This window comes from Sinocyclocheilus rhinocerous, unplaced genomic scaffold (genome assembly GCF_001515625.1).
Source record: "Sinocyclocheilus rhinocerous isolate Xijiao unplaced genomic scaffold, SAMN03320098_v1.1 scaffold1876, whole genome shotgun sequence".
NCBI lineage: Eukaryota > Metazoa > Chordata > Actinopteri > Cypriniformes > Cyprinidae > Sinocyclocheilus > Sinocyclocheilus rhinocerous.
In genome coordinates, this window is record NW_015628411.1 from 76301 (window position 1) to 103298 (window position 26998).

Consider the following 26998-nt stretch of genomic DNA (forward strand, 5'->3'; position numbering starts at 1 on the left):
GCTCACTCTAGGCCTCCAGCCTCCGCTCACTCTAGCCCGCCGTGCGTTTCGTTGTGAAAGCGAATCTATTTTGTTTGGCCTTCCGAAAAAAATCAGTGGTTAAGTTATATTTACAACACTGTTCCAGAACAGTTCAACCTAAATCAGACTGATGAGCTTTGTAAAAATCGACGCGTTTCAGAAAGTCGGGGCATAGAGGAGAAACAATAATGTACAGTATGTGGAAAATTATGTGTTTTTTTAACCTTAAACCGTATAAACATTTCATTACACCAATTACACAAAATAATGTTCTTTTTTAGCAACATAATATGACCCCTTTAAATGGTGTTTTGGTCTGGTTGTACAGGTAGTTGACCCAAAAAAGAAAGTTCTGTCACATGTTAGTCTAAACCAGTTTGACTGACTTTCTTCTGTGGATCAAAAAGAAGACATTTAAATATATATATTTTTTAAATTATAAAGTCAAAGGGTCTACTGTTGTTTGGACCCTTTGTGTTCCAGAAAAGAACTGCATAGGTTTGGAATGACATAATAAATGATGACAATATTTTTGGGTGAACTACCTTTTTAATTATCAAAACATGACTGATCATGTGCCATCCTCCATGACTAATCAAATCCAGAGGTTCATAGAGATTTGGAAAACTGCAGATTATTTCCAGCGGTATTGACAATGGCTCCATCCTTATCCCCTCCTTCCTCTTCCTCACTGTGCAGTGGCTGTCTATCTGTCTGGACCAAGGAAGAGCGTGTCATCCAGTCACTCAGGGGGCTTAGATAGGCCTGGCTCCCTGCTAGGCCTGGGACGCGGCTTATCAGCCAAGCCTGGCTCCATTTGAGGGGGAGTGGGCCAACAGCGTCTCCACACCAGGCCTGAGCGCACCCACCCACCATCCCAAAAAACATACTGATAACACAAAGCAGGGAGAGTGAGAGAGAAGTTGTAGTGTCCGCTTATAGTTTGCATTACATTGAAGGGGTAGTCCACCCCAAAATTAAAATTCTCTTATCATTTGCTCACCATCATGCCATTCCAAACCTGTATGACTTACTTTCTTCTGTGGAGCATAAAATAAAATATGGGTAAGTTACCAAAGAGTTTCGGTTCCCATTGGCTTCCATTGTTTTTCTGTCCATACAATGGAAGCCAATGGGAACCGAAACTGTTTGGTTACAAACATTCTTCAAAATTTCTTCTTCTATGTTCAGCGCAAGAAAGAAAGTCATATGGGTTTGGAACGACATTTTTATTTTTGGGTGGACTATCCCTTTAAGAATGTTTCGGAAATCAGCGCACACGTTCACCCAATACATATCCGGTCGCTCAGAAGCCAAATCAATTAACCATGTAAGTGCAAAATCCATCTTACATGAAAATGGAGAGTTTAACTTAAGGAAATGGAATTGCAAGTAAATAGGTTACCAAACCAAACCATTATGACCTATTCCCGTATTTCGCGATTAATATGCTGGTTGTTTGCTGGTGAAGCCGTTTCAGTGTTGTCATTTCTCTACCTTTGGGCCATTCAGCAAGATCTAACTTTATGGTGGTGCTTTTCATAAAAATAGCATCGCGTAATGTATTTCCTGTCTGACTCATGACTAGAGAGAAAAGAGGGAGTTTATTAGCCAATAATGCTGTGGCACTGCAGAATGTCACTGTGTGCTGTCAGACCTGATTTCATTACCTTTCAGGATAAGAAATGCACTGTAATATTAAAGAGAAAGTCCATCATTCGCGGAGGGCATTGACAGGCAGGGAGGAGAACCAAGGAGCCTCCACAGCTCCTGGGGACCATTTCCTCCCATAATCTGCGAGACCCAGGCCGTTAGAGCATCCTTCCACCGGTTTGCCGTCTCTGATCCTGTGCCACTATCATCTGCTTGGGGCGTCTGTGGGCTACATGTGACCCCATGTATCTCGCACACATACAGAGACGCAGCCGGTCAGCTCATCTCTTATCGCCTCGGCCTGACGGCATCATGAGACGCTAACGGTCTACAAATATAGTGATTGCAGGAATTGTCAGCATTCTCTGTTCTGTCCATAAGGAAAGGGGAAATTGCTTATTATGTGGTATTTTCTTGTCAAAACACTCAAATGTTTGGGGTCAGTATGTGTTTTTTCCTTTTTTTGAAAGAAATTAATACTTTTATTCAGCAGGGATGCAGTAAATTGACCAAAAGTGACTTTTACTTTTACAATTTTACAAAAATTCTATTTCAAATAAATGCTGTTCTTTTGAATTTTTTATTAAACAGCACAACTTTATACACACACACACACACACACATTAGTTTTTTTCAAAATATTTTTATTTTAAATAAATGTTAATCTATAATAAAACTTTCTAAAAATGTTGGTTTCCACACAAAAAAAAATTAAGCAGCTGAACTGTTTTAACATTGCTAATAATAATAAATGTTTCTTGAGAAACATTTACATATTAAAATGATTTCTGAAGGATCATGTTACACTGAAGACAGGAGTGATGATGCTGAAAATTCAGCTTTGCATCACAGGAATAAATTACATTTTAAAAATATTTAAAATAGACACTGTTATTTTAATATTTCACAAAATATATTGATCAATGCAGCCTTGGTGAGCAGAAGAGACTTTTGATTACATTAAAAAAATTTTACCGACCACAAATTTTTGATTGTTAGTGTATGTCACACATGAACATGATGATACAAGTACACATACTAACAAAGAGCAACATCAATAGTTTTTAAACTGCATGAGTCTAGTTATCCACACATCTACAAACAAGTAGCCTTTATCAGTAGTATCCAAAACGATCTCACTTCATGTCACTGAACAGACAAAACTGTTTTGGTCACCCTGACAGAAATGTGTGGTCTTCCACCACGGATACCTTCGGAGTGACGAGATCCTTTTGAATTTCACCCAGTCTGGTTTGGTTTTGCTTACACACATAACACACAAAAGGACACACAAACGTCCCCTGACCACCCACATTCCCTCTCTTGAACATACTCGGCCAACAGACGAGAGCTGCCATGTATCGTCTCGGTCAGCGTTGAGCTGTCATCTTCCTGCGTTACGTCACGTTGTGAGTGTGGGAGCTCTGTTCTGCTCTGCACTTCAAATGTGTGAGAAACAAACTGATGTACATGTCTGCAGACCACCCTGCTTCTGTTCAGATACTGCCAAGATAGTATAGCAAACCTAAAGCGGAGATTAATCTTTTGTACAATTGTAGCTCATCATAGTTGATAGGGACACCCCTTTTTTATATTAGTTTCATATACAGAATCATAGGCCTGGTGAGAATAAGATCCTTCTTCAGTTTGCCGTCTCTGATCCTGTGCCACTATCATCTGCTTGGGGCGTCTGTGGGCTACATGTGACCCCATGTATCTCGCACACATACAGAGACGCAGCCGGTCAGCTCATCTCTTATCGCCTCGGCCTGACGGCATCATGAGACGCTAACGGTCTACAAATATAGTGATTGCAGGAATTGTCAGCACCAGTCCTGTGGCCTGATATCACTTGGACACTCATTATGTTATTACTGTCATTAACAAACAGTTTTGGTATTTCTGTCAACGATAACAAAGATGAGATGGAAAAACGGCCCATGGAATGCTAATTAAACAATTTTCATTCAATATGCTGTTGACAAAATAAGATTTTTTTTTTAATAACGCAAGATATTAACAATACTAACAATGTTTCTTGAAAAGGAAAAACCTAGAAAGAATATGATGCTATGCTATATATCATATAGATAGTAAGCCAAAAAGGTATATTTTATACCATTGTTTTACGCTGTTGGAAAGTTTGAGTTTAAGAGTTTTAATTTTTTTTTAAAGAAGCCTTTATGATCACCAGGATCAACTTATTGGCCCCAAACTTTTGACCAGTCATGTTAATATAATATTACTCACATCTGTACAAAATGGCATGAATGTGCTGACAATGAAAAATTAAAGCATAAAGAATTCACAGCATTGGCATTTAAATTAATATTTAAAAATGTATAATATTTAATACAAATTTTATATTTACATTTAAAGGGGTCATATGATGCTTTTTTAAAGATCATTATTTTGTGTATTTGGTGTAACAGAATATGTTGACATGCTTTAATGTTCAAAAAACACATTTTTCAAATACTGTACATTATTGTAGGTCCTCTATGCCCCGCCTCTCTCAAACGCTTCGTTTTCTACAAAGCCCCCTCCAGGAAAACTTGAAATCGCATCATATGACCCCTTTAAAGTAATATTTTTCTTTTGACAAAAATGACAAAAAAAATTCACCATCTTTTCATATTTTCTGTGCTAATTTCGAAGGGAAATCTGAAATCGGATTTAAACTGGGTAAAATGTGTGAAATGAAGCTGAGAATACAAGCAAAATATTTACTATCAAACACACAAGAGGTGGGGGCTATTCAGAACTTGTGTATGACGGACAGAGTTCTGCGGACACGTGCAAATTTCTGTTTGAACTATTTTCATGTGGTTAGTTGTTCTGCTCTGGTGCAGGAGATGGTAATTGGGGTTTTGCTGACGTTGTTAAGGAGAGCAGGATTAACCCCTAGACAGACCAGGTTGACTGCAAGCTTCCAACCTTCCTCCCCATGCCTGACCCCAACACATGCACACTAGGTCTAACGTTCAATGTTCTGAGAAATAAGTTCAAATCCAGAGTCTGATAACACTTCCAGTCCAGAGACCAACACTGTGACATAAAAGAGCCCAAAGGTTAAGGTCCCAAAGACATCCATCTGTACATTCATCAATAGACCTGGAGAGATAAGGAGAACCCTCACACGATAACTCCAAGGAGGTCTGCTGGAAGCAGGTGAAGGTTAGAATAACCACAGTGACCAGATCGCCAGATCTTGACATCTCAGGACATCATACAACCTTCAGACAAACATGATTATCACATGAAACATGAAATCACAAACATGATTATAACATACTGATTTCACTACAAAACCTTGGTGGGTTGTTGCTCTGAATGGCTTTCTATGTGGTTGCTGGGGTTGTTGCCTACTCAAAAATGAAAATTACATTATCATTTACTCACCCTCATGTCATTCTAAATATGTACACTTACTTTCTTCTATGAAACACAAAAGATATTTTGTGTTTCTATATATATATATATACACATATATGTGTGTGTGTGTGTGTGAGAAATATACTGTAAAAGTTTTGTTATTGTTAACTAAAACTCAAACAAATATTTTCATTAAAATAAAGCTGACAAAATACAATATAAATATTAGATGAAAAACGTTAAAAACGTTGTTGTCTTGGCAACTAACTAAAATATACAAGTTTAAAGGGGTCATATGATGTTGCTAAAAAGAACATTATTTTGTGTATTTGGTGTAATGAAATGTGTTCATGCGGTTTAAGGTACAAAAAAAACACATCATTTTCCACATACTGTACATCATTGTTTCTCCTCTATGCCCCGCCTTTCTGAAACGCGTCGATTTTTACAAAACTCATCGGTCTGAAAAACGAGGTGTGCTCAGAATAAAAGTTATGCCTTCTTTCTTTGCGTGAACATTTGGGCGGTGTTATGCAAATCTTCCCACATAGTGACGTAGGTATGTGGGGGCGTGTTAGAACGAGCCGTTTTAGGTAGGCGTGGCTGACTCTTAACTTTTATAAAGAATATCTCTTTGGATTTGAAACTTTAGTCTTTGCAACTTTACAGATCTTCTTTATGCACCAACAGCTTGTAACACTCCAAAGAGAAAGGAAAAATTTAAATCGCATCATATGACCCCTTTAAGTCGAAGTACTAAAATGACTAAAACTGAAATAATAACGCCAACTAGAAATGTTTTTAAAAAAATAAAAATTTATAAAAATTGCTAAACAAAATGACTAAAACTGAAATAAAAATACAATCAAGCTAAATAAAAAAAATGCAATTAAAAATGACTAAACAAGATGACTTAAATTAAAACATGAATTCATACAAATAAAATTAAATTCAATATAGTAATAAATACTGTATTAGTATATAAATACTAACATGGCACTGGTTTGAAATTACATGAAGGTGAGTAAAGGATGACAATTTTAAGATGAACTATCCTTTAACAATACATTACAATTCACTGTGTCTAATGGTTCTTTGTTATGTTCTATCCTTATCATGTGAGGTCCTAATCTAATCCTATTCTCTGGACATCATGCTATTTGAAGACATAAGATATGCACACAAGTTGTAAAAATACAACTCACATAGTCCTTACCACAACTAAGCGTACCTATTCTACTCACATTTGGCCAGAGAGCAACAGGACAAGCAAAAGGGACATCCAGCAGTTTGTAATGGTGTGGATGTCCCTGTGTGTGTTTACTTCATGCCCTTCATAGAGTGCTAATGCAACCGGAGCATTTGACAGCTAAATGAGTCACACTCGGGACACCAGGGAAGCAGTGACACACTCAGTCCCGTGTGCCTGACAAACAGCGGTGGTAATGGACGCTGCCCAGGGGGGCGGGGGTGGAGATTTTGCGATGACCCCCTGCCACAACAGATGAAGACCATCAGTGCAGTAACCAATTTTAGAGAGATTTTCTGCTCCAGCGGAGGCACGAGGAAGCCCTCCTGTACCACAGCCTCACCTCCCCTCCTTCCCTGTCTTCACATCCCCCTTGGCACCCTCTCTCCCACCACTTGTCTTATCCTCTAACTTCTTGGTTCTGTCCCTCCTCACAAAAACTCAATCATTGACTAATCAGCAAGATTTCCTCTCCTGAGAGAGTGCCCAGCAGGGGCATTTTCAGGGGGAAATGGCCTCAACCCTGCACTCCCCCACATCCCTCCAGCAGCATTTTAATTGAGCAAATATTTAAACTAAAGAGAACATTTCATCATGGTAACACAGGATTGACCTCAGATGTCAGTCATGGGTGATGAAGACCAGGGCATTGTCTGTTTCACACCCTTCACTCTTGGTCTCACTCATACACTTGACAGACTACAAAGGAACTGAGGTTACGCTAACTGACACTGTATCAAAATGCAAAAAACATATTTGAAATTTCAAATTCTGAAAACAAAATGCTTTGTCATTACAAAGGAAATGAGGTGACTACCTGAAATTGTACCAAAATTTTAAAAAAGCATTAATTTCAAATTTTAAAAACAAATTTGAAATTCTCTCTGTCATTTTGACTGACTACAAAGGAACTAAGCTTACACTAACTGACACTGTACCAAAATCTTATTCAAAAGAAAAAGAACTTATTCAAAATTTGTACATTTTTAAATAAATTTAATATGCTTGGTGTCATTTTGACAGACTACAAAGGAATGGAAGTTACACTAAATGAAATTGTACAAAATGTCACGTTTTAAAAAAAACTAATGTTTTCTGTCATTTTGACAGATAGAAAAAAAAAAAATCAAAAATTTTAGAAACACCTTTAAAAAAAAATTCTGAAGTGAAAATGTGAGAATTCTTCATGGGATATATTTTTTTAATCAGATCAGATTGCAAGACCACAGTAAGTATCTGTTGTCTTTTTTGACTTTTTCAGAACAGCCGGCATTGTAGTCTACTCTACCAGGATCAGGAAACAGTCCTCCATAAAGTGCGCTGCACACATCTGAATATTTGGGTTGAACTGTTCTGGAACAGCGTTGTAAATACAACTTAACCACTGATTTCTAGTCGTGTCCTCTTTTGGAAGACCAAACAAAGTAGTTTCACTTTCACAACGAAACCCAGCGTCTTCAGGACATGGCTGCAGCGTCAACAATACTACAGCGAGAATAAAAGTTACGTCTTCTTTCTTTGCGTGAACATTTGGGCGGTGTTATGCAAATCTTCCCACATCGTGACATAGACATGTGGGGGTGTGTTAGAACGAGCCGTTTTAGGTAGGCGAGGTTGACTCTTAACTTTTATAAAGAATATCTCTTTGGATTTGAGACTTTAGTCTTTGCAACTTTACAGATCTTCTTTATGCACCAAGAGCTTGTAACACTCTAAAGAGAAAGGAAAAATTTAAATTGCATCATATGACCCCTTTAATAATGATCCATTTTAATTCATACAAAATTTCTGTCATCATTAACTCACCCTCACGCTGTTGCAAACATGTACTTCTTTTGTGAAGAAGTGGCATGAACCATCTCCTGTGTGTTTTATAAAGTCAGATGGGTTTGAAATGACTTGGGTGTGTACATGATAACAGAATTAAATTTTTGGGGCTAAATTACTCTTTTAAAGTGATAGTTCACCCCAAAATAAAATTTGTGTCATCATTTACTCACACTCATGTCATTCCAAACCTCCATGATGTTTTTTCTTTTCTTTCTATGTTTGAGACCATCAAAAACAAAAGTCACAGACCTTGATATCAAAAGTGACCACATTTGATGGGGAGAATTCTGGGAGCTCTGAAGCGGTGCAGCCTGGAGACAGTTCCCGTACCACAGCAAAATGCCGTTAGGTTGTGAGGGGAACAGAAATGCCCAGGAGAGATGCAGCAGGAGTGCTGAAACAGAGCAAAGGTTAAAGTCAGAAATACTAACAGCAGTTCTTTGCACATTCAGACCTTGGCCTGATCTAGCTGGGTTGAATAATAGCACCATGGTCCCGGTTTACATGCACCTCACAAATACTCCTCCTTACTTTCCATCTTCAGAATGAGTTATCGTAGCATATGTTGAACAGGGCACCTTTGAGAAAATGATTGTTCAGACGAATTCTGCTTCTAATCCGTTCTGTATTCTAATGAATGTCCCCCATAATGCTGAACTGAGCATGTTTCTTCCATAAACTAATGTGATTTACAGTGGGTACGGAAAGTATTCAGACCCCCTTAAATTTTTCACTCTTTGTTATATTGCAGCCATTTGCTAAAATCATTTAAGTTAATTTTTTTTCCTCATTAATGTACACACAGCACCCCATATTGACAGAAAAACACAGAATTGTTGACATTTTTGCAAATTTATTAAAAAAGAAAAACTGAAAAATGCTCAGTATTTAGTAGAAGCACCCATTTGATCTAATACAGCCATGAGTCTTTTTGGGAAAGATCCAACAAGTTTTTCACACCTGGATTTGGCGATCCTCTGCGGGGGTCTGAATACTTTCCGTACCCACTGTAAATACATCAGGACAACAGCCATTTATTTATTTTTTCACCATTCAATTGATTATTCTCTCTTTTTGTTCCAAAAGCGTACAACTGACTGATTTCTGTGGAATGCAAATCGCATTTTGAACTTGGCTGTATAACATATAGTGACTATGGCCTGTCAAGCTCCAAAAGAACAAAGAAAGCACAATATAAGTAGTCCATAGGAACCATGTTCTATATTTCAACACCTCTGAAGCTATACAATAGCTTTGTTTAAGGAAAATCTAATTTAAGTTAGTATTCTCTGAAAAAACATCCCCGCCATTATACCTTTCATATCACATTTGCATATTAAAACTTGCTGTGTTAAACGTGTTTATATGACATTCAGGGTTATTATTGTTAACTAAAACTAAAAAACTATTAAAAACATGTTTGTTAATTGAAATCAAATCAAATTATTAGATGAAAAACTTAAAACTTAAATGTCTTGGCAACTAACTGAAATAAAATTAAGGTGAATCACTAAAATTACTAATCGGAAATAAATAAAAACTAAAAGTGAACTAAAAATAAAACTGAAATAAAAATAAATGCAACCTTAGTGATATTTAAATAATAATAATAATAATAATAAAACTGACAGCATATAACAAAATTACAGAAAAATATCAAAATTAAAATTATATGAATATAAAACAAAAGCCAATTCAAAATATTAATAAAAACTAATAGTACATAAATAATACTAAGTAATACTAACACTGGTGACATGCAAGAACCAATGGTGTTCGGCATCATTAAGATGAAATATCAAAAATTCCTGTTGCATATTGAAATGATAAAAAAAGAAATTCAAACCGTTTGAATGAGTAAATGATAACAGAATGTTAGTTTTTACACTTATCCAGTAGGCACTGGTGAAAGGTTCCTCGGTTTGTGCTAGTGAAAATCTGTGGAAGTTAGGGAGAAGATCAGAAGCAGAGGTCAAAGTAAAGAAAGAACAGTTTAGAGAGTCACGTAAGATTACCACTTCAGTCCTGTTTGGAAATGTGATCACCACTGGAGAGGCACAAGGAGGATGGGATAGGAGCGGCAGAGTAGAAACACAATTAAAGAGATGTTTGTGGGCTTCGGTCCCTGTGCAGTTCACAGTGATGTATTACTGGAGACCTGCGACTCTTGGTGGCTTTTATCACCGCACGCTCACCGCTAAAACCCCAACAACATCGGTGTGATGCTGCAAAAAGGCTTTCAGCATCACAGACATCCTCTCTCCGCACCATTCTCTGTCACACCCTTTCCCCCGTGGGATGGGCCGCTCATATTCTTCCTTCACAAGTGTGTTAAACCACATTAGAACCGTTTTTAACCACCAGGCTTCTCTATTATTCATGGCTGCGACAAAGTCAAACATTCCCATTTAAAGACTTTACACTTGTTTGACCAGGAGAATGTCCGATAGTCATGTACGGACAGGAGAGCATCTCAGAGAAAATGAGCGGAGGGGAGAGGAAGGACAGACGCAGTCTCCTTTTTCTGCAGTTTGCTATTGCCAATGCGAGAGGGAGGAAAAGAGATAAAGAGAGCTGAAAGATAGAGACAGCGAGAGAGATCCAATCACATCTCTGATGGGGACCTTTGAAGGATGCCACTGACCGCTGTGACCATGGAGAGATGGGGCTGCCCATGCCAACGCTTTTAATCACACACTCACTCTGTCCCGCATCAAACAAACTCTCTGGAAGGACACTGACGTGGGCAGATATAGGATGGGCCTCTCAGGAAAGATTAATATAATAATATTAACTACATTAAGTTAACGTTATAGCAGTGGTTCTGAAAGATTTCAGTTGGCGGATTGCTTCAGACACAAAAAAAACAATAAAAACTACTGAATATTTTAAAAAGAAGAATAATATAAGAAGCTGTCTAGTTAATTTCAGTGAAATAAGTCCCGCAAAATTATGGATTAGTAAAATTGTATACACTATCATTCAAAAGTGTTCAACAAGGCGGCATTTATTTTAGTCAAAAATACAGTAAAAACAGTAATATTGCGAAATATTACTACATTTAAAATAACTGTTTTCTATTTTAATATATTTTAAAATGTCATTTATTTCTGTGATGCAAAGCTGAATTTTCAGCATCATTAACCAGGTCTTCCGTGTCACATGATCCTTCAGAAATCAATCTAATATCAAAGTCAAAAAGTCAAAGTCTGCTTTATTGTCAAATCTGGCACATGTACAGCACATACAGAGAATTGAAATTGCATTACTCTCAGACCTTTGGTGCATACAGATAACACTAATGGTAGAATGTAAAAATACAAATAAATACAGATTAAAATATAATATAAAATACAACTACATAAATAAGGACATGCAAAAAAGGATAGATAAAGTAGCACAAGGCACATGGCAGTGTAAACCAGTGAAATAAACAAATCTATAATGGGTGTAGTGTAAAAAGAGCTTATCAGTCTGTTTAAAGTGACAAAGAGCTAAGCAGTCTTATTTAAACGGTCAGAAGAGGTATTTTGCAGTGCAATGCTGTAATGAGGTATTGAGCAGTTTAAACAGACTGATAAGCTCTTTTTGCTCTACACACATTAGATCTGCACGGTTTGTTTCTTTCACTGGTTTGCACTCTATCTGCTACTTTATCTATCATTTTAACGATGATTTCATGCTCAAGAAACATTTCTTACTGTTAAAAACAGTTTTGCTGCTTAATATTTTTGTGGAAACCTTTTCATTTTCTAGAATTATTTGAAGAATAGAAAGTTCAAAACAACAGCACTTAGTTGAAATAGAAATAAAAAGGATACATTTCTCTACTGTACATTTTGAATAATTAAATGTGTACTTGTACTACTTGAATATATTGTAATATTTTATTTAATTTGAACATTTTAAGTTTAGAAATCAGGCAATTACCTTGCCAAACACCATCCATAGTTTGAGAACCACTGTTTTATGGGAATTCAAATATGATCTCTATAATGGATGAACGCAACAATCACACAACTGTTCAAAACTGAGAGAAAGCAGTTTTTAGAAAAGAAAAAAAGAAAAAACAAACAATAAAATCCAATCTTTTCAAAACGTTTTTTTTTTTTTTTTTTTCAAAAAAACATTCGATTTTATGCCCTAATAAATAATTGAACTCAAAGTACCAACAATAACCACAGCAGAAGGTATGGGCGATGTGAACGAATTAGTGTTATTTGAAACCACATCCATCAGTACTATCGGCACCCTTGTGACATCGCAGTGTTAACCAAACTATGAGCATCACTCTGACAAGTTCTCACTCACTCACACTAGACTAATGACTTTAAGCCACTTTCACTCTTACTTGGGGCCACTTTCCCCCTCTGATGGGCCCTGTAAAAATTACTGCCACAAGCTAGAAGAACAGAAGGGTTTGAGGTGATGAGAAGGTAAGAGGCCAGACTCAGACTTCCTGGGTTGATTTAGCCCTGCTTGAGCAAAGACACCTCATTCGCTTTTCAGTCCTTAATGAGCCTAATCTGAGATACGTCTAATACCCTCTCCGCATTACCCATCCTCCTTCTCGTCTGAACACTTCTCCCTTACAGTCCGTATTGCCTGCACACACCGCATGATCCCAAGCCTGTCCCCAACAGGCTCCGGTCATGGCCCAGGTCAGGGCAAAAAAAGGTTGAGAAGGGGCCGTTTAGACGGCGGGGTGGAGGAGTGCAGCGAGCCGGCTCTGCATTTGAACTTAACCTCCATGTGCCCCAAGACAGATGTGGCAATTAGCACCAGGGCTCAGCATCAAAAAGAACAGCGCAGCGTGAAGCTTGTCTAATTAGTCATATGAACGGAGGCACTGGCTCGACCACTGCATGCCTGTCAGCCCGCTTGCCTTTGCCTGAAAGCCAAGGGGGAATATGGGGGCACTTCTCACGGGTGAAAACTAGAAAAGCTATACTTTGAACCAGCCTGATGCAACAGGACTTACTTTGCTGCCCTAGAATTTTAAGGTCATTACTAACCATGGCAACTTAGTACAGCTGACCGAATGTTTTACTTTTCCTGTTGAGGCCTCTGAATGGAGGATGATTGTTGCATTTCACGCCTCTGGATTAACCCTGAATATAATTAATCCACTTATTATATGCCCAACAGGAATTTAAAAACTGACAACATAATTCAAACTTCATGATAATAAAAAAGAAAGATAATGGGCATCTGCATAAATATTAACAAAATTTGACATTGATTTTTTTGTTATTTATTTATGGGCATAAAGCAATACTATATATTTTAAACACCAATAAAATGAGTATGAAATCTAAAATAATCTGACAGCACAAATATATATTAGTATATGCATTCTTGACTAAATAATATTGAATTATTAAAAATTATATTTCAGTATTTTGACAATAAGCGATATGCATTTCGTCTGATGATCATGACCTGTTAATATTGAGGTGGAGAAGCAATAAACAATTATTTTCTCTATTTTCACTCAAAAAAAACAGTATTTACATTGAAGAGCACTGATATAGGCCTTACTAAATAAAAATATTAAAATCAAATATTTAAGACTTTGTAATGATTTATAATGTTGGGAACATATAACTGTTATACTGATCCTCAAAACCTCACAAACGTGTAGACAATATGAGTTGGCCTACACAGCATAAATGGGATGGAATTGATGCTTCTTTAGATGGATTGATTCATTATAATGATCAACAAATTAATAACAACATTGTTTACCTATAAATAATTACGGACAGCACATGAGTTATATTCCAAAGTCTTAATTTGGCTCACCAACGTTATATTATCTCCCGTCCGATGTACAGAAATGATTAAAACAGTCGTCTGTTGAATGTCACACTTGTTTTGGGACATAATACAGCCATCCCCGAAATGTGTCCGTCAGGTCTGTGTTTCAAACACAGTTCCCGTTTCTTAGATTCCTACTATTTTTGCCAGTATGAAACATACGCTTGACCAGTGTTGCCAGATGTCGCAATAAAACAACCAAACTGGTTTAAAAAAAAAAAAAGCGAGTTGGATCATCATCATCATAAAAAGCCTAAAGTTGCATAAAACAAACAATGCTAAATTGTTAATTTCATAACAATGTTTTATTCCAATAATCATATCTTCTAAACTAAAAAAAAAAAACATTTAAATGTTGCACACTGACTAGCCTACTGTATATAAATCATAAATCAATAAATTAACAGAATAAAGAGGAAACTACAACCATTAATAATGGCATTATTGCGTTTAAACAGCAGGTCAGATTTGGCAACTGATTAGTGATTGGTCACATTTTTGCCAAGCTAGCAAAACCGTGACTGTGTAAGACCAAAGTCGCTTATAAAAAGCGGACATGGCAACACTGCACCTGACGAGCAAGTTTCGGCTGTATCTTTAAAAGTCGCCATGGGCCGGCTGGCACATCGGCCCTGAAAGTGTGAATAATATTCAGTAAGGAGTTACGCTAAGTGGGAAAGCTTTTAGCACATTATCCGCTGGCAATTGCACATAATCTAATTTTTTCCCCCCAGCCAAGGTCCTTATAATATATCTGCAGCATTGGATTTGCATTTGAGTGTCGCCTTAATGGGTTTAAACGCTGTAGATCTGGGGCTCTTGCGTCTCTCCAGAGAGAGTGACATTGAGGATGAGGTGATTCCTCAAGGGGAAAAAACACAAGAGTCAGCGCTTTTAATTATATATATATATATATACACTGACTCTCACTTGGCGCGAGCACGCGCACGCGCAGTGTATGGACTACAAAAGCACAGATTAATAGTTATTCAACAGGGAATAATCAAAAACGTACCTTTATTGTGTGTATTAATATATATAAAATATATGCCAATAAAATAAGCATTTAAGAGTGGTAGGCTACTGTTAAGTTTCATCACGGCACGTGAGCAGTTGAACCCAGGCTAGGCATAACGCGACAAACCAGTGCTTTTTGTGTGAAACATGTTAGTTGAAATCTGCAGTAATGATTTCACCAAGCTTGATCGGCATAAGCTTACTAAGTGTTTGACTTGACAAAGGGCCTGTGTCTCAATGTTGGCATCAAGCGAGAGCGGGTGGCCTGAGGCGGCGTCTAGACAGGATTTGTTCTTATCAAAAGTTCAAAAGGATAACGCAGAAGAAGAAGAAAACAGAAACATAACTGTTACTAATAGTAATCAGATAAGGAATGTTACTGAATCTACGAATATAAAAACATCGATAATAGGCTAATAACAATAATAATAATGTTAATGATGATTATTATTATTATTATTATTATTTAATTATAGAATAAAACTATGCCTATATTTAGAATTGCATTTGGCCCATTTATGTTGTTTAGTATTTTTTTCTTTACTTTTGTTTTGATTTTTCTGTTCTAATTTCTGATTAGCCTAATAATGAGTCAAATTAGTAAATAGGCCTATATCAATTTCCTGATTTTTTTCGCTTGTTTGTAAAGACAAGTTCCTCACAGGACTGTGTCGTTACAAACAAGCGACAAAATCAAGAAACTGATAAATGTTGTTTTTGTCTTTCCAACATTTATATGTATAGCAGTATAACTGGCGAGTTTAAAATTCTTAGAATACAGTTTTACTTTAACTTAAAATAGGCTAATTATATTAAAGTTTTAAAAACGTCTGGATGGACCTGTGTTTTTGTCGGAGATAATGTTCTGAATAATGAATACAAATTATGTCATAGCTATACTCAAATGTGGGAACTTAGAAGACAAATAAAACAAATAGTTTAATTGTATTTGATAAAACATTAGTCATGTTAAGGAAGTCTGTACTATAACATTTCCTTACAAGATGTGGACATTTAAGTTTTCATGCATGATGGAAGGTTATACATATCCAGCCTTTTAGTGTAGACAGATGTGACATTTATTTAGCATTTTGACGGCTCTCTCAAGTCTGCGCAGCGCCCAGTAGGCGAAATCATGGGTGAACTCATGAATATTAATAAGGTCGTTCTGACGTTGCTTGGAGTGGCCAGACACAAAAGTTAAATATTGATAAGCCACGCCCTCTACAAAAAATCTATTCGTTCTTTCGGCAACGCTAGAAGGTCAACGTCACGAATAAATTAATATTCATGAGCCAAGCCGTCACCGTAGTAGGATTTATAAATAAACTGACCGTACAGTGGAGGATGTTGAAGAACCAATGAGCTAGAAGCATCACAACGATTGGTCATGGCTGTGCACGACGGAGGGGCTAGTGAAATTAAGGGACTGCAAGTGTCCAACACTTGCTATGAAAACCTTGCTTGTGCAAGAGAGCTAGAGGGTGACTGGAGCGAGACACACAATGTCCCAACCGATTTGGAAGTAACACGCAACAGTCTTCTTGGTCCTGACTCATATCATCTTGCGATTTAAAGTCGTTTCGTGGCTTAATCTGGACATTTGTGCTGTTGAGAATAGTTTTGAGCACTCGCATCATGGAGTACACCTCTTCCCCAAAGCCTCAGCTCTCTTCTAGGGCGAATGCGTTCTCCATAGCCGCACTCATGTCAAGTGGGAAATCGAAAGACAAGGAGTCGGAGGAAAATACCATCAGGCCGCTGGGTAAGAGCAGATCTGACTCTTCAACGAGTTTTGAAGAGTCATAGCAACAGTGTTTTCGTGTTTTGCGACAGTGACATGAGTCTGCACGTGAGGCGTATACGGTGCCATCAGTGTCAAACTCCAGCAGTTTTATATAAAGGAAAATATAGCCGAGTATTTAAATAATTACACCTTTTTTTTCAGTGAGTTATAGGCTACAATTGCGTGAGATTCTGCGGTCGTAAAATGTAAATGTTTTAAGGAAATGTCAATATAAGGAGTGATTCTCTTAAGCTTTTTAAAAATGTATATAAAGGAAAACATGAAATTAAAAAGTCAGATTTTGTATTTGGCCAAATTGTGTTGTTTTCTGAAGATTTTGTACACTTTCCTGGCAAATCAAAATGAACGGATTTAATTTTGTTTTATAGGTAAACAAACGACAATTCATCGCTTACGGCTAACGGTTTATTTATATTTACAGTATAAAAATAAAAGTGAAGTCTAATTTGCCTATCAGTAACTGTAAGATTTAAGAACATTAATAGTTGTGGGTTTAATGGCCACTGCATTGGAATATTTTGGTGGCTCTATGCAGTTTGTAATAGGCCTATTACATTTCAGGCTAAATTAATTACAGTGTAAAAAAAAAAATCTAAATACTTATTTATTCATAAATATTTAAACACATAAAACTATTTATTTTAGGCCATTATTAATTATTTGTTTTGTTGTTTAGTACCCATAAAGAATTGCATTTTATCAATTGTGTTTCTAGCTATATGCAGTGATATTATTTCTACATTTCATATAGGCTAGGCTTGCATATTCTAACTATAACGTACAATGTTAAAGCAAATCATGTAAACGGTATAATGTTGTTCTTATGTGATTTTTTTTTATTAGAACCAAACCAATATCTGCATGTTATAGTCCCTGACTTTAACATCTTTTGTAACACCAACTGCAATAAATTGGTGCACATATATATTTAATTACTTTTTTTGTTTTTTTTTTCATTCTAGAACAATTCGTAGAGAAGTCGTCGTGCCATCCAAACATCGGCGACCTGCCTTTGCTGGAAACCCACGGCGACTTCAGCAGCAGCAGCAGCGGCGGCGCTCCGTTATGTACGGAGCCTCTCATTCCTACGACCCCCGGCGTGCCCAGCGAGGAGATGGCCAAGATCTCCTGCAGCCTCGAGACGAAAGAACTGTGGGACAAGTTCCACGAACTCGGCACGGAAATGATTATCACAAAATCTGGAAGGTAAAAAAGCTGAAATTATTTTACTTTTCGTATTTTCAAACCAGTAACGTTAGACGAATTTGTTTAGTAGGCTATCTTTAGTAGACGAATTTAACATTTTTAAAGGACATGCCTGTTGTCAGTAGGCTAGCCAATATGTTACCACATCTAAAATAGGCTACTTCGGCTCATTTGTTTTTACATATTTGAACCAACATCTTAGAAATCATGTGTAGCCTAGCCTACTCATGTAAATGCCACTTACGCACATGATGTTGTTTCAACAGACGAATGTTTCCGACAATTCGTGTGTCATTTTCCGGAGTGGATCCGGACGCCAAATATATCGTACTAATGGACATCGTTCCGGTGGACAATAAGAGATATCGATATGCCTATCATAGATCCTCGTGGCTTGTGGCGGGAAAGGCAGATCCACCTTTACCTGCTAGGTAAGAACCTTGATATTTCCTCTATGCGTTGTTTTGCTATGATTAGCCTACGTAAGTTGCTAAATCATCAACTAATTGTGAACAGCCGGTGTAACTAACAAGGGAATACATCATTACAAAACATAGCCTATTTTTTTTTAGATGGGCCTACATACAAGTTGATGCGCTAATTCGCTTTGAATGTGTAGGCTACGTGTAATTCTAATATATTTGAATTTCGCACGTTCTATTATTTTCTGTTTTTACTTAAAAAAAAAACAACAACATTTATTAAGCATATAGTAATTTTTAGATTCAAATCCAAATATAAATGTTGTGAAATGTAGGCTAATCGAATAGCCTAATGCACGTATATCCAAACGGATCTATATGCTGTAGATCCGTTTGGATACTTATTTATTTATATGATATTTATATAGCCTATATTTAATTTATTCTCTTATTATTTTACAGGTTGTACGTGCACCCAGATTCGCCGTTTACAGGAGAACAGCTGTCGAAACAAATGGTTTCTTTCGAAAAAGTGAAGCTTACAAACAACGAACTGGACCAGCACGGACACGTAAGCAGAACGCTTTATTTTAAATCATTGTGTAATTGCGGCTTTACATTTTATTCTGTATGTGTCAGTCAGCGTGTAATTGTTTAATGAAAATAGTAGGCTATCTGTAAAGATTTGTATTTGTAAACACAAGGGGCTTTACAGAAAATATATTTTGCCTGTGAAGATCAATTCTTTCATTTTTCTTTTTAAATAAAATGACCATGATAATTCAAATATGACATTTGGTTATACAACAGCATATTTTAAAGGAAAATTAGGCTGATGAAGCATAATAGTTTTTGTTGTTGTTTTGTTTTACTAAATAGTAATGCCTGCAGTAATATATATATATATATATGTATGTATATATTATATATGTATACAATTATATAGAAGTGTAATTATATATAGAATAATAATAATAAATAATGATGTGAAATTTATATTTATACTTAATTATAGTTTTCCTGCATCACATAAATTCTATTTTTCTCATATTTCTGAACACTTTATTTAACAGATCATGCTGAACTCCATGCACAAGTACCAACCCCGAGTTCATATCATCAAGAAGAAAGATCACACAGCGTCACTTCTTAATCTAAAGTCTGAGGAGTTTCGTACATTTGTCTTCACTGAGACAGTTTTCACTGCGGTCACTGCTTACCAAAACCAGCTGGTGAGTACAAATCAACCAGTTTCCTAATTCCCTTGCAAGGCACCTGGAAAAGCCTGTACTTATGCAAGAATACTTGTCTAAATGTATGTTTTGAGTATATATTTCCCCCATTGGCTATTTTTATGAAGCTGTTCCGCTGTAAATAATAGTACTATTTTGAATTTTTAAAAAGTATATTTTGGCAAGAGTTTAAAATTGATTCAATTTTAGCACGACAATCTACTGGAAGACATCAGTCATTCCATTTGGACTAATGTTTAATTTAATGCTCATGACATCATGTGGGAGAGGAAAAGAGCTGCTGGATTAATTTAGTTGTTTCCTATTTTCGCTACAGATAACCAAACTGAAGATTGACAGCAACCCTTTTGCCAAAGGCTTCAGAGACTCCTCCAGACTCACGGATATGGAGAGGTATGAGGAATTCTGCTGCTAGTGGCGTGTTGATTTCTGACTCGTGTTCAGTGCAGTGAGTGATTGCAGAGGGAGTGTGTGTGGTGGAGAACGTTCCGCCAAACTCATTAACAAGTGCACAAGTGGCTTTTCATTAGAGTCTCATTAGACCTCGACGTGTGTGGGCGAGCTGGTTCAATAAAAGCTGGAAAAAAATGTTACGTTAAAAGTGTGGTTCATGTGGTCAATTAATAAATACATTTATAGTATAATAATAATAATACCATAACAAAAAGGTAGAAAAACATTATTTAATATGATATAAATTTAAATGATTTAAAATACTACATCAGTCAAAATACTTTTTTTCTTAGACCAACAAAACTAGATTTAAGATTTGTTTAGATCAGGTAGAAATAGCTTCTAAAGATAACATTTGCAGCTTATCACTTTTTTTTATAGCATATTTAATTATTTATTTGCTTTTTATATTTTTATGAATTTTGCCCACCTGTGAATGTGTTATATGATTTCTGAATGCAATATATATTTAATTAAGTCAATAGTAACATACAAAAACACTACAAGAAAACACACTCGAAAATGATTGAATCACTCAAAAATATTTGATAAAGTTAGAAATGCTGGAAATAACAGATTTTGGAAATGTGCTCTGAAATTACACAACAAAACGAATATAACATTTAGATCAGATAGAAATAGCTTCTAAAAGTAATAGTTGCAGGTTCTCCCCTTTTGTCGTATATTTATTTATTTTTATTGCTTCATATTTATGAATATGCTAGTGAATGTGTGTTATATGATCTCTAAATTACATATATTTTAATTAAGTCAATATTAACATATATATATATATAAGAAAATGCACAAGAAAAATGGTCAGTATCTGTCATTTTTCTGACCCAAGATTCACGAGCAAAACAATTGAATGACCCAAAAATAATTTGATAAATCTAGAAATGCTGGAAATGACTGAATTTGGCAATGTGCTCTCAAATTAGCATTCCAGTTAAACATTTGCCAGCAAGTTCCATTTCAAACCCCAACGAAAGAACAAACGAAAGTCAATGAAGCCAAAAATACCACACAAAAATGCATCCTGTTCTCTCTCTTTCTCCGTCTCTCTATTTCTTTTTCTCTTTGGAAGGGCTGTGAATTAGATCTGATCAATTGATCTTCAGGGAGCTGCAGAAATCGCATTAGTCTGGAGTCGGGCACTGCACTAAAACACGGCGTAATTCAATTGGGCCCTGTGACTGATTGAAAACAGCCACCCAAGTTGTAGGGCTGCGAGGCCCCTCTCCTCGGGAGCGCATCGCAGATAAAAACACACATATTTGTATTGCGCTGCTGACAGATATTGCACTTTCCTAACCTAATTGGGAGGTTAATGTGGACGCATGGCTCTTGTGATGCAGACCATCTCAGCTTGTCTGAGGAGTCTAATCTAACAGGAGCTAATGCACTTACTGCAAGGCTAGCAGACACACTCCTCTCTACGCACTTGCTGTGTGTTAACATATTTGTATGCCCTTGTTGTTTAAGCTAGCATGAACTGTCTGATTCATTGAACACACAAAGCTGCAGAGAGACACTTTAGATGTTTAGATATTTGTACCATAACATTAGCAGATTCACAACACAATTTATGGTCTAAAAAGTTAGAATGGTAAATAAAAGTTATAAAGTTTCTCATTTTGTTACTTGAAATAAAATCAAATATTTTACTTTTTTTTTTATTTCAGCTAGTTTCTTTAGTTTAACTTGATGTACTAAAATAACTAAAATGAATACTGAAATAAAAAATAATAATATGGATAGCTTAAAAAATTAAAATTAAAACAAAAAATATAAACAAATTCAAAAGGATTATTAAATCTAGTATCTCAATTATATTAAAAAAAATTTCATTTTACAGTGCATAGACCTTTAACAGGATAGTTTACACATAAATAAAAATTCTGGCATCATTTACTCACCCTCATGTCATTCCAAACCTGTAAGACTGTCTTTCTTCTGTGCATATAATGAAAGTCAGTAGGGCCCACTGTGTTGTTTTGAACCCCACTGGCTTTAATTTCATGGACAAAAATTGTTAAAACATTAATTTGTGTTCATTTTTGGAGATTTTGATCTCTTTAAATGTGAAGATATTATGTGATGCCTTGAAAAATAATGGTTGAGTTTATTAAAATGCAATCTGTTTAGGATATTTAATCAGATCAGATGATTTTGTATAAGCTGTTGTGGATTTAGAGATATATTTTGGGCTGTTGTCTTTTGGTTTTGCTGTAGGGAAAGTGTTGAGAGCTTGATCCACAAGCACTCTTACGCCCGGTCGCCCATTCGGACTTACGCTGGGGATGAGGAAATCTTGGGTGAAGATGGGCACTCAGCACACAGTAGAGGTAAGAAAATGCTCCTGTAACAGTAAACTGTACACTAAAAATATTCTGTTCAAGTTACTTTAAAAATAGCAGCTGTGAATGCTAGACAGTAAAAAATATGTTTCAGGTATTTCAGGATGACTGTATAGTTTTTTACAACCTATAACCGTATTTTTTGAAGTGATATAATCTTACTTCAACTACCAAAATATGCTTTGTAATTAAAAATGTACTTAAAACCACCATAATACTATAAGTGGTAAAATAGAAAGCCACGAGATTAATTAGAGTTCATTGTGTTGATGGTACACACAAAGACAAAGAACCATCACGGTAACACACGTCTAAAATAATGCAATAAACAAGAAAATATAACACAAAACACCATAATGTACTTTACTGTTAACAAAAATAAGAAGCAAAACTATTTATATAAAATGTAATCATATGTCAGTGTCACACAGTTTTCCAGTACAGTTTTTCACTATAAATTATATGGCAATTCATAGTTTTTATTTCCATTTACAATAAAAAGTAAATTTCACATAATGTGATGTAAACCATTTATACTCTTAAAAACATCTATGGTTCCATGAAGAATCTTTCCATTCCACGCAAGGTGCTTTGAAGTGGAAAAAGTAGTTTTGATTTTTTTTTAAATGTTCTTCATTCTAAGAAAAAATGGTTCTTTTAAGAATTGTTCACTGAAAAGTTCTTTGGGGAAGGAATCTTTCCATTCCACGCAAGGTGCTTTGAAGTGGAAAAAGTAGTTTTGATTTTTTTTTTAAATGTTCTTCATTCTAAGAAAAAATGGTTCTTTTAAGAATTGTTCACTGAAAAGTTCTTTGGGGAACCAAAAATGGTTCCTCTGTGGCATCGCTGCAAAAACTCCATTTTTATTAACAGGTTAATACATCTTTTTACTGTAAAAATCACTAACATTTTTGACATTATGGTAAATATGCTCATTTTATGGTACAAATAATTCATTCAATTCTTTCCTTGTAGGCTCAGCATTCACCGCATCGGACAACCTCTCCCTCAGCTCCTGGGTCACCACCACATCTGGCTTCTCCGGCTTTCAGCACCCTCAATCTCTGTCTGCCATCGGAAACAGCACAGCGTCCCTGGCCAGTCCTCTTCCTCACCCCATCCAGGGCTCTCTACCCCCTTACAGTCGACTGGGCATGCCTCTCACCCCATCCGCCCTGGCCGGCTCCATGCAGGGCAGCGGGCCGACCTTCCCCACCTTCCACATGCCACGCTACCACCACTATTTCCAGCAAGGGCCCTATGCTGCCATCCAGGGACTGCGCCATTCTTCCACAGTCATGACCCCGTTCGTATGATTCCTGCCACTTTAGCCTGATAAGAGTTCCCTATCGCCGGCATGCGAAGACATACGGCACCCATACACACGCAAAACACACGCTTACACGAAAGGAAGAACCACATGTAAATAATACTTACTGGCATTGACTAACGACCTAGACGTACTGCTTCTCGCAGTTGTGCTGGAGAAAAGGTGAACGAAATGCCCAACGGACATGGATTCTTGTAAAAGAGAACTTTAAGCATGAGTTTTTAGCGTTGATAAGAGACTCAGAGATCCGTCTTCATCTGCTATTCATCTGTGTTAATGCTACCCTTTAAAGGGATAGTTCTGTCATTTATTTAATCACCCTCTTGTTTTTCCAAACCTGTATGACTTTCTTTCTTCTGATGAGCATAAAAGGTGTTTAGGTACCAAATTTCGTCAGAATATATTCTTTTGTGTTTTTGGAAGTCAATGGGAGCCAACTTTCTACAAAATATCTTCTTTTGTGTTCCACAAAAGGATATAAAGTCATAGAGGTTTGGAATGACATGAGGGTGAGTAAATGATGACAGAATTTTCATTTTTGAGTGAACTGTCTCTTTAATGATTCATCTCATGCCTTTATCGCCACCCAGAGCCAAATGAGGGAGAAGTAACTCACTGAAGGTAACACTGGACTTCTGCTATTTCTCATTCTCCGTGATCTATCACCTCTTAATGATATGATACAGTATCTGGAGCTGCCAACCACTCAGCCCTCGTGTTCAAATTGTCAACACTAGAGGGCGCTGTGCTATTTGAAAACCGCAGTACTGGAAGGAAACCGTATACATGTGGACACAAAAATGCTGGACAGGCTGGTTTTATCTTTCTGGTCTGATAAGTTTCTTTTCTTTAAAAACTGTTTAAGGCATTTAATTGTATATTATATTTAAAGAGACAGTTCTCCAGGAAATGGAAATTCTGTCATCATTTACTCACCCTCGTATATTGTTGAATGTTGGTAACCAAACAGTTTTGGTTTCCTTTGAGTTCCATAATATTTTTGTCCATACAATGGAAGTCAAATGGAACTTAAACTGTGATGGTTACTATTATTTAATATATCTTCTTTTGTGTTGGAATTGACATGAGGGTAACAAGTAAATGATGACAAAATCCATTACAGTTTTAGTTAAAGGGGTCCTATTATGCTTTTTCAACTTTATTTAGTCTGTTGCTGTTTGAGCATAAAAAAGATCTGCAAAGTTACAAAGCTCAAAGGCCACCTCAAACGGAGATATTTTATTTAACAGAAATCACATTTCAAAAACTACAACGAACGACTCGTTTGGACTACAACGCATATTTTCCGGGATTTGTGATATCACAAATACCAACGAATGGGACGAGACCTGGTTGAGCTGCACTAGAGAAGGCAACGAGTGTTATCACTATGTCGGAGACACGCTAGCTTTCCCAAGGCAGACGAACTTAGAGTGGTTACAATCATCCGGGTTTAAATCGCGCTCAAATTGATTTGATTTTGACGCAATATTTACACTGAAGCTCGCAGGCGGCTATGGTAAGGGGCGTGGCATTTCCCGACCAGGCGCCGAGTGCTGCCAATCACAGCACACACTGGCCCAGCTAACCAATCACAGCACATTTCGTGTTTCAGAAGGCTGGCCTTCATTTGATACAGGAACTATTCGAGCAGTTCATGACAGACTGGGGAGAGAGGTGTTGTAATAATGTAAAATATGTGAAAAATAATGTGTTTTTCGAACAACCTAGTATGAGAGCATGTTCTAGTACACGCCCAAAACAAAATCAAGACTTTGTAAAAGAGCATAATAGGACCCCTTTAAAAAGACACAACAGTGTGATGAGGGTGAACTGCAACCGATATGAACCAGCGGACAATGTGAGGCCATTTCTACAAGTAACAACCAAGTAAACCAGAGGAAAATGGACAGGTTTTGTAGCTGGCTAATATTTCTTTCCTGTGTCAGAAACTGATCTTTTGCCACTCGAGGCTGCTTGTCAACAGCCAGCTTGCAGGAAGTCTACACCTGTAAATAATGGGCTAACTTTTAAATAATAGGCTTGTCTTCCCCAGGGGAACGAGGGAAATTGGGTGATTTGTGGCTGAAGTGTTCCTATTTGTACCGTCACATCAACAACAATTAATCAGCATCCTGTAATCAAATCACAGAGAAACAGCGCTAGCTGTAATAGGCAGATGAAGAGGAACTGGTGTGTGTGTGTGTGTGTGTGTGTGAGTGTGAGGAAGTTGATGCTGCAGTTTTTATTTATCCTTCAAATTTGAACAGAACAGACAAGCATAAATACATAAACAGAGCCACACAATACAAATATTCAGTCAATCTTTGTGCATTTCAGGGTTCAGGGTGTTTTATTTAGATTGAATGTGTTGTTGTTTAAAGTAAAGCTGATAAAAAAAATTGCCCACCATTTCAAGCCTTTGATTTGTTATGAACAGACTGTACAAACAGTTATGTAGTTGCAATATATTAGCAAATGATTTCTCTTTATTCCTTTTTTTGTTTGTTTGTTTGTTTGTGTGTATTTCTATGATGTGTGTATTTCTAAGTCAGCTGTATCCTACTTATAAGGAGATGTCTGACCATTTTTGTTTTGATGCTTTTTTTTAAGTGCAATATATTTATTTCAGCTATAAAAAAAGATATGGCTATAATGTAATATTTGAAGCAATGATAGATGTTATTTGTAAACAAAAAGAAATATATATCACCCCAAAATAATGTTGTGAGAGTGTGATTTTTGCATTGTTGTTTTATGCTGCCCTCAGAATCATTGTATTAAATAGGTATAATATATATATATACACCCTTAAAAATAAAGGGTCCTAATTGGCATTGATGGTTCCATGAAGAGCCTCTAACATCCATGGAATCTTTCAGTGCCACAAAAATGTTCTTTAGATTATTAAAATGTTCTTCACACTAAGAAAAAAATGGTTCTTTTCAGAAATCTTCACCGAAAAGTTCTTTGGGGAACCAAAACTGGTTCTTCTATGCCATTAATGCGAACCCCCATTTTTGAACCTTTATTTTAAAGAGCGTAGCAGCATATTGAAATTCATCTCAATTTTAAGCTTATTTACAGTATGAAATTTGCTCTGAACTGATATATAGTAAATAAAAAAAAAACTGACAGTTTGACCCTTGCATAATCTATAATGTAAAATGACATCTAATTGAAAGTTGATTTATTTTTATTT

At 36.4% G+C, this 26998-nt stretch overlaps 1 protein-coding gene and 1 long non-coding RNA gene across 2 annotated transcripts in view; one reads left to right on the top strand and one right to left on the bottom strand.

Moving 5' to 3' along the window:
- LOC107737832 (uncharacterized) overlaps nucleotides 1-14090 on the bottom strand; it is a 36646-nt gene extending 22556 nt beyond the window's left edge. Inside the window, exons 1-2 of the long non-coding RNA XR_001639826.1 lie at nucleotides 13934-14090; nucleotides 8378-8522 (exon numbers count right to left, since the gene is read on the bottom strand). This is a non-coding gene — a long non-coding RNA (uncharacterized LOC107737832). The remainder of the gene's footprint in view (nucleotides 1-8377; nucleotides 8523-13933) is intronic.
- A 2498-nt stretch (nucleotides 14091-16588) lies between these two features.
- LOC107737833 (T-box transcription factor TBX20-like) lies at nucleotides 16589-24228 on the top strand. Its single transcript, XM_016549463.1, has 8 exons — nucleotides 16589-16730; nucleotides 17735-17978; nucleotides 18245-18409; nucleotides 18863-18971; nucleotides 19474-19632; nucleotides 19970-20046; nucleotides 22342-22454; nucleotides 23442-24228. The coding sequence occupies exons 1-8, from the start codon at nucleotides 16604-16606 to the stop codon at nucleotides 23780-23782; spliced, it is 1335 nt and encodes a 444-aa protein (XP_016404949.1). The 5' UTR covers nucleotides 16589-16603; the 3' UTR covers nucleotides 23783-24228.
- The last annotated feature ends 2770 nt before the right edge of the window (nucleotides 24229-26998 follow it).